Below are 11,712 nucleotides of genomic sequence, written 5' to 3'. Positions count from 1 at the left end.
CTGCCCCTCCAGCAGCCCTGCCATGCGGGTGTGACAGGCGCCCAGGGGGTGAGCTTTGCACAGGGGTCAATAGTGGGGAGGGGGTCACACCCGGGGGGGGGCTAGGCCGGCTATCTGGTTTGGCTGCTGTGTGCGTGAGTGCCCCTCACTGGAGCTTGCTGCCCCCTGCACTAGCTCGCTGCCTGCTGGGCAGTGCAAGGGGAAGGAGCCTGGGGCCCGACATTCCCGGGCAGGGTGAGTTTGGTGCTGCCATCGCAGGCCGGCCGGGTGCCTTAGCCACCGATTGCTGGGGCAGGGCAGTTCACCCTGCTGGGGCTGGAGACGCAGGGCGGGGAGCTCTCTGCACCAGGACAGCAGGATTCAGCCCTGTGCGGGGAGGGGGTCGTGCCCCACCTGGCTTCACCCCTGTGGATTTCACACCTCTGCCCCCACATGCTCAGGCGTCTCGACGGTGCCGGCCCAGGGCCGGGGAGCGGGGCTGGGGTGATGGGGGACGGGGGGGGGAGTTCTTTGGAAACAGCTCCTGTTATCGACGGGGTGCGGGCTAGCAACTGCGGCTCGTGGCTCGGGGGCAGCTGGCAGCAGCGCGGGCGGATCGAACCGCATTGATCGGGGGATAATTTAACTCGGAAGGCGGGGGGGTGGGGATTGATGGGTGGTAATTACTGGGAACGAGGACACGTGTGCGTGGTCCGGCCACTCGAGTGTGCGATTCCCCCCACGGGACGCAGCCGAGTGCGTTTATAAACCGGAGCCGCGCGTGCAGCCCGACCCAGAGCCACACGGGGAGCGCCCGGCCAGCACGCCCGGCTCAGGTAAGGCCCCGGCTCCAGCACTCACCCTCGTTTCTCGGGACGAGAAGGGCAGTGCAGTGAGGGGCACGGAGCCTCGGGAACCCTCCTGCCACCCGCAGCAGGCCAGGGGTGGTTGTGGCTGGTCACAGGCGTGGGGCAAGCTGCCCTTCTCGTTGGCGCTGGAGGACGGGCCCCCGGCTCAGCTCGCGCTGCTTCGGCTGCTCTCCAGGGGCTAGCGCTCCTGCCTTGGCCCCAATCCCTGGCTCCTCTCTGTGATGGGGGAGTTCGGTGCAGCAAAGCGGGGGTGTCTGACGGCAACCACCGTCCCACCTGCCCTGCCCTGGCTGAATAGCGGGGGCAAGGCCGCACCTCTAGCTGCTGAGGGTCACAGAGATCTAGCCCTGGACACCCTCTCTCCATCCACAGGACACGGCCACTCCCACAGGTCCCCAGGCAGGCTCTCAGACCTGCCTGTCCATGCGTCCCGTCCTGTGCCCATCACCATAGCCTCTGGGCTCCTCCAGGCATTAGCACTCCAGGCTGAGCCCACCAGACTCCTCCAGATACATGACCCTCCTGATCTGCTCTGTGCCCCGGTGCAGAGAGGCATTTCCCAGACCCCTCCCTAGCCAGGACCGGGGTGCAGGTGCTATCCCTGGTCTGGGGGGCGTGGGGGGGGGGAGACAAGGTGTAGTCAGAACCTGGGGGAGACCCTGCTGTCAACAGCACCACCTGGGAGAGGCTTTTGTGAAGGGGGGGCCTTGCGCTTCCATCCAGCATCCCCCCACCCCCACCCCCAGCAGAGCTGGGCTTTCCGAGAACAGACCCCTGCAGACAGAGCAGGTGAATCTAGGACCCCAAGTCCAGCCTCCCCCCCTCCCACCCCCCGCAAGCGTCCAGTGAACTGGTCACTACCGTGATCAGGAGCGAGCCGTGTGCTGCACTGTGCAGCCAGCCGTGGGGCTCCCTCGCCTGGGTGGTGGGTCTGGGCTGCGTCCTCGTCCCCATGGCACAAGTGGGCAGCTGGAGACAGACTGGTCAGAGCCACAGAACGGGGGGTCGGGGGTTAGTCTTCCGTAGCCCCGACACCCCCGGGAAGCAGGGCCGGCTGCTGGGAGGATGGGCGGGGAGCAGGGCTGGAGTGAGGACGCTGGGTTCTCTGACCTACTGTCTCTTCCCCAGTCTGTGCTTCAGTTTCCCCATCAGGACAACGGGGCTCATGCTCCTGCCTGGCGCTAGGGGTGAAATGCGCTCCCGTCTGTAACGCCAACCCCTGGCGGGTGGCAGGGACACTGATCTCACAGGCTGGGTGCCCCTGGGTCCGTCCCCCAGGGACAGCTGCTCACACTGCGTCTCCCTCCCATCCAAAACATCTAGAGCCGGACTCAGCCCCAGGGTGGGTGGTTGCAGCCACGTTGGCCAGGGGAGCAGCTACAGGCGGCGCAAGGGTGTGGGGGCACGCCTGGGGCATGTGTGTGCATAGGGGAACCGGAATGGACACAAGAAAAGGACCCTGCCGGCTGGCTGGAGGTTCAGTCCCCCGTTGGCCAGGCCTCAGGAACCCCTCTCCTCTCCTGGAGCTTTGGGCACCAGCAGCTGAGTGGTGTGATGGAGCAGGGAGTGTGGAGGACTGACCTGGGGATGTCGCAGGGGAGTTTTACTGGGACTGTCTGCATGGGGGATGGGAGAGCAGGGGGTGACTTCACTTGAGGGAGATACCTGAGCCTGTAACCTGAGCCGGGAGAGGGTGGGGCCAGGTGACACCTTTGCCTGGGAAGCTGGACAAAGGCTGGAGGATCCGGGGGAAGGCTGGGGGAGACGGCTGGAGGGGGGTTAGTTTGGAGCGGTCTGGGAAAACTAAGGGAACCCCAAGGCTGGGGTCTAAGCTCCCTGCCCCCCAGAGGGATCTGACTAAGGGATCCTGGTTGTACCTACAAGCCCTGCTTGGGACTGTGTTCCTGTCGTCTAATAAACCTTCCGTTTTACTGGCTGGCTGAACGTCCCGGTGAATCGCAGGAAGTGGGGGTGCAGGGCCCGGACTCCCCCACACTCCGTGACAAGTGGCTGCAGAGAGATGGAGGGCAGAGGGTCCTGCTGGCCTAGATCCTGCTGGTGTAGGGGGAAGGAGTGTGCGTGGGGGGAATGTGTTGAGAGTGTGTGTGGAGATCGTGGGGGTGTGGGAGGGCATGGGAGGGATGGGGGTGGGTGGGAGGGTCATGGGGGATGTAGGGATCATGTGGGGACTTGGGAGGGTCATGGGGGAATTTAGGGGGACTTGTGGGATGTGGGAGGACAGGGAGATCATGGGGGGGGATATGGGCATGGGGGGGGGGGTCTGTATCAGAGCATGCAGCACTCCCAATTCTAATGACCACACCCATGGCCAGGTTCCCTGACCAGTGACTCGGTGGCTGCCAGCTCCACCGGGGATGGCTTTGACCCGCAGGGGGCAGGACACAGGCTCTGGCTAGGAATCATTCCCCAGGAGCCCAGTGCATTGGGGCAGGGGGCTGAGTGGGGGGTGCTCATGGGGCACGTGGCTCCCCAGAGGCGGCCCAGGGACCACCTGCCCTTCTGTAGCCCCCTCCCCACGGGGCTCTCAAGGTACTGTACAAACAGCAACGAACGAGGCCACACAGCCCCTCAGTGAGGGGGTCAGGACCCTTAGCCCCATGGTACAGAAGGGGAAACTGAGGCATAGGGTGGGGAAGGGACTTGCCCACGAATGGAACAAGAGCCAGGAGTCCTGACTCCCCCTCACCTCACTGAACTCTGCTCCCCTCCCACGAGGGAAGGAGCCAGCCCACCCGAGGGACCGCACAGTGAGGGAGGGGGCTGGGAAGGAGCCCGGCAGAGGGGGCACAGTGAGGGGGGACGGGGCCCGTTCTCCCCGCCCGGTTCTACACTGAGCCGGGACGGAGACGGGGGAGCAGGCCCCAGACTCAGCCGGGGTGGGGGCGAGGGGGGGCTGTTAACCCTCACGGTCTCCCTCTTTATTTCCACAGCGCGCCGGGCCGGACCCCGCCCCTGCCCCTGCCGCTGGCTGATATGTTTGATATTAGGTTGTTTTATTGGAAAACCAACTAAATATCAAACATATTCTTCCGGCGCCAGGGCCGCTCAGCACCGCCCTGGGGCAGACGCCGTCGGCTCTCTCCGCCCGCCTGGCTTGGCCTCCCAGCAAGCCCTGCTCCTGGGACCATCCGCGACACCGGCACGGGGTGGGGGGCAGCTCCCCTCAGATCGGATCCGCCCTTCCCCCTCCTGTCGTTCCCGTCCCCCCTTACAGCTGCCTCCCCCCCTTGCTGCAATAAAGCTGTTTAAGATCCTCTCCCCATCAATGGCGATTGTTTCCCTCCGTGGCACCAAATGTGGAGCAGAGGCGTCCCGCCTGCCTGGGCCAAAGCAAACAGGAGGGCTGAGATCCCAGCACCGGGGGGGCTGAGGGGGCCATGCACAGCCAGGACTTTACCCAAGGAGACAAGACACCTGTTAGTTGCAGGCCTCAGGCCTTTCTGGCCAGACATGGGCCCTCTCCATGGGCACCAGTACCGTGCTGCCCGGCTATGGGGCAGGGAGCAGCGCTGACCCTGGGGCTCATACCCCCCAGGGCCAATAGAACTGATGCCCCCATCCCTTGAGTCCAGTGGGCTGAGCTGAGCCCCCATCCCCGCGCACAGACAAAGCACCGTCTCTCCTGGCCCTGCTGCCAAGATGGGGTTGGGTTACCTGGCTCCCTCAGGCACCTGTCGTCCATGGCACCCAGGGCCCAGGCCGGGGCCTCGGGCCGGGCCCAGGCCCCTTCCCACCTCCTGGCCGGGCGGCTGGAATCTCCTGGGCGGATGGTTGGGATGGCAGCGGTGTCACACACGCACCAGCTGTCAGTTTTCGGTTTCAGGAATGGAATGAACTCGGCCTTGAATAAACATGGCCCCGCGCCCGCCGCCCTCGCTGTGGGGATTGTTCTCCGAGGCGCCTGAGGTTTATTTCAAGCTCCGAGGCAGCGCGCTGCAGAAACAAAGGGCCTGGGAGCCGGGGATGCTCTGTGCGGGCCGCTCCCCTTGCCTGCCCCATCCCCAGCTCCCCCAAGCCTGGGCCGGGGTGCCAGGCCGTGTCCCGCACACACACACTGGTGATGCTGCCTGTGGCTCTGCGGACGGAGGCCACGTTTCTGGTCCTCTGTGGGCAGGGCCTGGCCTGGCTCTGCTCAGGCGTCGGGGATCCGGCCGTGCAAGGGGCAGCTTTTCGGAAGCTCAGCTCCCAGCTCACGCCCGTCACTGGGGAATCCACCCTCAGGCATGGGGGTCAGGGCCCCCTGAAGAGCCCAGAGCAGTAATGCGGGGCAGCAGCAGAGATTTTGTCTAGGCAGAGCCCTTGCCCCCAGCTCCTGGCACCACCCCCCTAAAGCCATCAGACCTGTCTGCCCAGCACAGGCCCCCACGGAGAGCAGAGTGGCTCCCCCGCCACGCCGCCCCATCAGACACCTCTGTGCCACGCATTGGGTGGGTCTGGGCCAGGCTCCGGGGCTCCCACTAAGCGCCCGGCTGCGCTGCAGCCTGAGACATTCCCAGTTTCTCTTTCCTGAGCTGGGTAGAGCCAGCCCCTGGATTTACTCCTGTCTCCCGCAGCATCTGCCTGCCCCAGCCTCCAGACCCACTTGAGAGGGGCATCTCCGCGGCAGCACTGGGACAAGCTCCCAGGGAGAGCGTGCGCCCCGTCTGACCCCAGCCCGAGGCAGACCTTGCCCATCCGTCCCCAGCAGAGACCCCCTGCTCCCAGGCCTGCCTGAGAGAGCCCTCTCCTATGTAACCCTAATACAGACCTCGTTACCCCACCCCTCCCCATCGAGCCTCTTCCCTCCCAGCCCCCCGGAGTCCCCTCCCCATCTGACACCCACACAGACTCTGCCACGCCCCCATTCTTTTCTCTCTGAGGTTTCCCAGCTGTTCATGAACAGAGGAAGGTGCTTTGGGCCGAGGCCTGGGGGTGGGGTACAGCCAGGGGCTTGGCCTGGGATTGGGACACTGCAAATCCTCCAGGAATGTGGATAAAACACAGGGGCTGAGGTTCCTCACTGACCCCGGGTCTCAGACATCCCTGCCCCTATCCGCCCCCCAGGGGCATGGTGTGGTGCAGAACGAACGGGCGGGCGGGCAGCAAAGTGCAGCAGGAGCAGCACGACCGAGAGAGGGCGTTTTCCTGCTCAGGGCACAGGCTGCCCTCTGCCCCCCAAGGCCAGCACACCGCCTGATGGGAGGTGGGGCCTGGCAGACTGTGGGCAGCGTCCCTGGACACCCGTTCCTGCCCATCAGCCTGCAGGGCACGGAGCCCCCAGTGGCTCAGACGGTCAGCCTAGGGGTGCCATTCCTGTGCCCCCGTAGAGCATCTCCAGGCCCTTGCAGCGCCCTGCACACCTGTCTCACGGGCTGCCCCCCCCTGGGCCCTGGCAGCAGCTGCAGGCCACACCTGTGCCCCGGGGCAGGTGCCATGAGTGGGTCCAGCCCCCTCTCTCCCCATCATGCGGAGGCCACGGGAGCTGCTTCCCAGTCGGTCAAACACACACACACACACACACACGCACCCCGGTGCCAGACAATTCCATAGTAATTAGGGAGCCCGGCGCTGCGGCTAAGCCCAGCTCTCTCAGTGGGGTTGCTTTCATGCCGTTGTTGTTCCCCCTGCTTTGATCTTGGGGAGGTCAACACCTCGGCCATGCCCAGGGGCTAGTGCTAATGTCAGGCCTGAGCGGGCAGGGCCGTGCGGAGGGGCACCTGCTCCTGGGACTCAGCCGAAGCCCGCTCAGGTCAGCCGGAGTCGTTCCCGCAGGCTTTGGCTCAGGCCCCGTGGGGGCTCCGTGTGGGAGCTGTGCTGCCCGCAGAACCAGGGAGAACCTGTGGGCAGCGAGTCTCGCCAGCTGCAGACTTCACTATGAGGTTCCCTGCCCTTTTCCCCTGCAGGCCCCCGGGAACTTCCCCACTGGTGCTGAAAGGAGCAGGACCGGGCCCCTTTGCCCCATCCCTCTATAAAGCTTGTGGAGTGGCTGGCTCCCCCCAGTGGGACGGGAATAGTGGGGTGAGTGAGGTGCACTAGGGCGCATGAGAGGGCCCCATGGTGCCGTCCATCTGCAAAGGGCTTTATCTGGCAATGAGAGAATCCCCTTGAAAGCCGGCCAGGGTCAGGCTCAGAGAGGGGAAGGGACTCACCTAAGGCCACAGAATGAGACACTTGTTCAGGAACAGAACCCAGGAGTCCTGGCTCCCTCCCTCCCTCCCTCCTCTAACCATTAGACTCCAATCCAGAGCTGGGAATAGAACCCAGGTGTCCTGGCTCCCAGCCCCCCCTGCTCTAACCACTAGCCTCCCTTCCCAGTCCTCTGTTCAGACCCATAGGCTCTGCTGCCTGTCGAGAGGGCCAGACGGGTCCGTGTTCACCCAGCGGCTCTCTCTAGGGAGGGGAGCATGAGCCCGCCCAGCACCAAGTACCAATACAGGGAACAGATCAGTGATAATGGGCCCTTCAGTCTAGCTGCCAAAGGTCTGACACAGTCCCAGGGCTGGCAGTTGACCCTGGACACACGAAGGCTGGACCCAATGTCGGACAGCGTCAGCGAAGGGCGTTACCCCCGGAACAATGTCCCAAGGCCGGGGGGGGGGGGGGGGGGAGGGATTCTCCATCCTGGCCGCGTTTGGACTCCAGATTGGCTGTTTTCCGAAGATTTGCCCTAGGAGTTGGGGCGGGGGCAGGTGTCTGGCCTGGGCTAGCCTCTGGCCTTGGGATCTGTGACTCTCGGAAGAGCAGGGGATCTCCCCCCATCACCCCCAGCCCACAGAGCTGCCTGTGCTTTTTATAACCATCTCCCAGCTGTCCCACGGGGGCCCAAATATGGCCCTGTCCATGAAGTCACTGAGCAGGCATCCCCCCACCCCCGCGCTCCCCAGGCGGGCGCTGAGACAATGGGACCCTGTGGACAGACATTTCGGGAGCGAGAGGAGGCGGCTCAGCCCAAGAAAGGCAAAGGCCCCGAGCCAGCTGTCAGGGGCGTATTGATAAAACCCTCGGCCGGGGAGGGGGCCAGGCACTCGGCAGCCCCAGCCCGACTCATCCCCACCTTGCTGCTAGTCCCCGCCAGCCAGAGGTGCCCCAGCCCCGCAGGTGAAGATGGAGGCCATAAAGAAGAAGATGCAGATGCTGAAACTGGACAAGGAGAACGCCTTGGACCGGGCTGAGCAGGCGGAGGCTGAGCAGAAGCAGGCGGAGGAGAGGAGCAAACAGGTGGGAAAGAGAGGCAGGCGCTGTCCCTAACCCAGCCCTCTCCCCGGGGTTGGGGGCAGACTCCTGCCCCGGCCAGAGACCTAGCAGCCTCTGGCCCCCCTCATGGCGGAGAGCGGCACTTACCCCAGGGAAAGGCAGCTGCCCCCAGGAGCCCAGCGGCTCCCCCTTGGGGAGACTCACTCCAACGCTGGGGAGGCTCCTATTGCTTCACCTGGGATGGGGCTCGTCCCGTATCTCCAGAGCAGGAGGACGGCTGCGTGTCGGCGTCCCTCAGGGGACCTGCCCTCGGCTCCTCCAGCCCTGGGCACAGACATGCAGGAGTCGAGTCTGTGGGTACAAGTGGCGCTGCCGCGAGCCCCAGGGGGTGCAGCAGACCCGGGAGGGGACAGGTCCACAAACTGGGAATGCCCGTCACCTCCCGGACGCCTGGGCACATGCAGACGCTGGTCCAGACACACTCATCCATACCTACGACACAGCCAGTCAGCCAGGCAAACACCCACATGCCAGCTCGCAGCCAGATGCACTGGGGCTCACAGGTACATGCACTGCCACGCACGGTGCTGGAGTCCAGGGGGGCAGTCGGAACGTACCTGAGGGAAGAATGTGGTACATGGTGTGTGTACCACCACCAGCTTCCGTGCCCAATATACAGCATACATACACACAGATTGTGTGTCCTGAACACACCCACTCCATGGATTGTGTGCCCCGTAAATACCACACTCACAAACCCATCCCCATAGATTGTGGGTCACACGAACACCAATCGTGTGCCCAGTGCTGAAGCCTGCTCCAGTCCTCTAGGCCTTTCACACACCGCCCAGCTGAGCCCGGCCTTTCCCCGGGAAGCGATGCAGCAGCAGCTCAGCTGTGGAGTCCAGAGTCACAGCGGGAGGGATGGGAGGTGCGTTTGGGATTTAGCAGAACCTGGGCTCTGACATCCTGCCGCAGCGCACCAGGGAGACGACTCAGGAGGGCAGCTCTGCAGGAGCCATTAAACCGGGGCCGCCAGCAGCACAGGTCGGCCCCGTGCAGCTCCCCACTCACCGGGCAGAAGAAACTTTCCATTTGGGGCCCGATTCTCCCCTCGCTTGCCCTGCTACACACCAGGAGGGACTGCACCCAGGTCAATGGACCCCACTGGCCTCAGTGAGCTGAGAGTCAGGCCCTTCGTGCCCGTGTGCAACCGACCCCCACCCCCACTGGCTCCACTGCTCACGAACTGCAGATCTGGATCACGGGGGAGGAGATGGGGGGCAGTGTCTGCTTGTGCCTAAGGCCAGCACTGGGCATAGACTGGGCAAGGTGGGGTGCTCAGCGTCCCAGAGGGCACGGGTGGGGTGGCTGGGTGGGCAGCCGCTCCCAGGTGCCAGCTGTCACATGACGCCTCTTGCCGTTGGTAGCTGGAGGATGAGCTGGCGGCCATGCAGAAGAAGCTGAAGGGGACGGAGGACGAGCTGGACAAATACTCAGAGGCCCTGAAAGATGCCCAGGAGAAGCTGGAGCTGGCTGAGAAGAAGGCAGCAGACGTACGTATGGCAGCGCCAGGCCCCACCACCTGCCTGGGAGCACACGCACAATGATGCACACGCGCACAGTGACACACAGAACACATACACAGTCACACCCGGGAACAGGTCACACACACACTCCCTCTCTGTCCCCCGCAGCTGCTCTAACTTGAACTCCTCAGGCAGCAGAGCTGCTGCCATCAAGAGCAAACCACACCTCCCACAGCCCAGGCTTGGGCTCTGTCCGGCCATCCGGTTTGACCTTCTGTTCCTGTTTCTATAGAGAAGAAACTAACCAGCATCAACCAAAGCGGTGCCTGGAGCCCCTGCCTCAGCAAGCAGCTCTCTGGGGCGAGAGGGAGCCCCAGGGCTGGGCACCAGAGGTCAGATCCGTCTCTCTTACACCACTGGGGTCACTGGGCCGGAGCCTCCCAGCGGGCTGAGCTGTGCTCATCACAGGGCTGAAGTGAAGGGGGCAAAGGTGGCATTACTCCAGCTGTATGCTCCCCCAGTCCTGGGGCTGCCTGGGACCACCTTGGTCCCTAGCATAACTTAGAGCAGCCTCGGGGCTTCTCTATCTAACACCCAGCTGCCGAGGGGCGGTTCTGGTAGGCACAGGGACACGCTGGCTGCGTCTCCCTTCCCCATAACATGCTGAAGGCTGGGGTGGCGGGGGGGGCGCATAAGAACTGCTACGGTAGCTTGATGCCATCCAAGGATTTCCCCAGGCAGGAGCCAGGTGCTGCCCCCACAATGGGCCTGACAGAAACCTGTCACTGGGTCAGTGCGTCAGCGGCATGCGAGCGCCGGGCTTACGCAGGCGGTATTAATAGGCTGCCCACATACCTGTCTATTCAAGCAGAGCTTGGGTTTCAGGCTGACACATGAGATGAGCTAGCCCAGCGCTGCCCCTCCAGGGCCTGGCATGCCCATGGGGAGCAGGATGCTGCTTTGGGCTGCTTTGTTCATGCAGATGGGATTTTACTCATGGCCTCTGTACTGCCCCCCCCCCCCCCCCCCCCGGGGTGGAGCGAGAGGAATTAGTCACCCTCCCGCATTAAAGGCCTTGCCTGCACTGGGAGCTTCGGCCATGATCCAGCTGCTGGGGCCGACAAGCACAGCTGCTGTTTCCACCTCCGGGAAACCAGCCTAACCTGCCCCGGTGCAGATCTTGCTCTAAAGGGGTTTCATCCTGTCTACACCAGGGATCTGTGCCCACGCAGCTGTACCAGGGCTGGAACAGGAGCAAACCCCAGGGCAGGCCAGGCCTCAGCCACCCGAGACAGAGAAGGGGCAGGAGCAGCAGTGAATGGGGTGTGTGTGTGTGTGTGTGTGTGTGTGTGTGCGCGTCTCTCTCCGCTGGTCTCTGTTCAATTAAAGCACTTGACGGTGATAATCAGAGAGGCGACAGATGGCAGGGAAGGCTGACGGCACAGAGATGACACCCTGCCCGGGATTTGCTCCTGCCCGGAGGCTGGGCTGTCTGGCTCTAGGAATAAGGGTGCTTATCCCCAGCCCTCGAGCACAAATCATCACCGGAGAACGGAGAAAGCGTGGCCAGGGCTGATCAGCATCCCGCCCTAGCCTCCATCCCTCTGTGCGCGAGAGAGAAAGCGGACTCCGGTCTGAGTTCGGATTAGGGTTAGCGTCACCTCCAGGTCACCAGTCCGGATCCAGCCCAGTATGCTGGGGGCGGCTGGTCATTCAGGGGCCCCTAGTCTCAGTCCAGGTCCTAGCAGACAGGGGTGCACCCTGCAGTTGCCGGCCGCCTTCTTGTAGGTCTCAGCAGAGGCCAAGGATTGGATGGGGCTCGGAGCCTGAACTCCCCTCTCACCGCTAGAGGTGGCAGGGCTGAGACGTGAAGGTGGGAGCCCGGGTGTGGGGAAGCTCACTCTGTGCCCAGGGTGCCCTTCTCCTGTGGATAAAGGGCCTCTGCCAGGGCACCTCTCACCAGCAGGAAAATCCCCTTTGAAGAGACTCTGCCGTGCCAACGTGATGGTGGGTGTGCGGCGCACATGGTGTGCACACGGAGTGAGTGGGTGTGCACAGGGTGTGAGAGGGTGTGCAGCGTGCAAGGTGTGCACACGGCATGAGTGGGTGTGCAGTGTGCACAGGTGTGAGAGGGTGTGCAG

General features: G+C 63.8%; 1 protein-coding gene across 8 annotated transcripts in view; it reads left to right on the top strand.

Annotated features, from left to right (window-relative positions):
- Positions 1-7,853: 7,853 nt before the first annotated feature.
- The window catches only part of TPM3 (tropomyosin 3), a 31,164-nt gene continuing 27,305 nt past the window's right edge, over positions 7,854-11,712 (top strand). For all 8 annotated transcript variants that reach the window (XM_024207437.3, XM_024207439.3, XM_024207435.3 and 5 more), the window contains exons 1-2: positions 7,854-8,066; positions 9,473-9,598. In XM_024207437.3, the coding sequence (XP_024063205.1) occupies positions 7,953-8,066; positions 9,473-9,598 (240 nt within the window). In that variant the 5' untranslated portion in view covers positions 7,854-7,952. The remainder of the gene's footprint in view (positions 8,067-9,472; positions 9,599-11,712) is intronic.

This window comes from Terrapene carolina, unplaced genomic scaffold, assembly GCF_002925995.2.
Source record: "Terrapene carolina triunguis isolate 2854851 unplaced genomic scaffold, T_m_triunguis-2.0 Scaffold397, whole genome shotgun sequence".
In the NCBI taxonomy this organism is placed as follows: Eukaryota; Metazoa; Chordata; order Testudines; family Emydidae; genus Terrapene; species Terrapene triunguis.
Note: the sequence above shows the minus strand (reverse complement) of the source record. Positions and strands in the feature narration are given on the sequence as shown.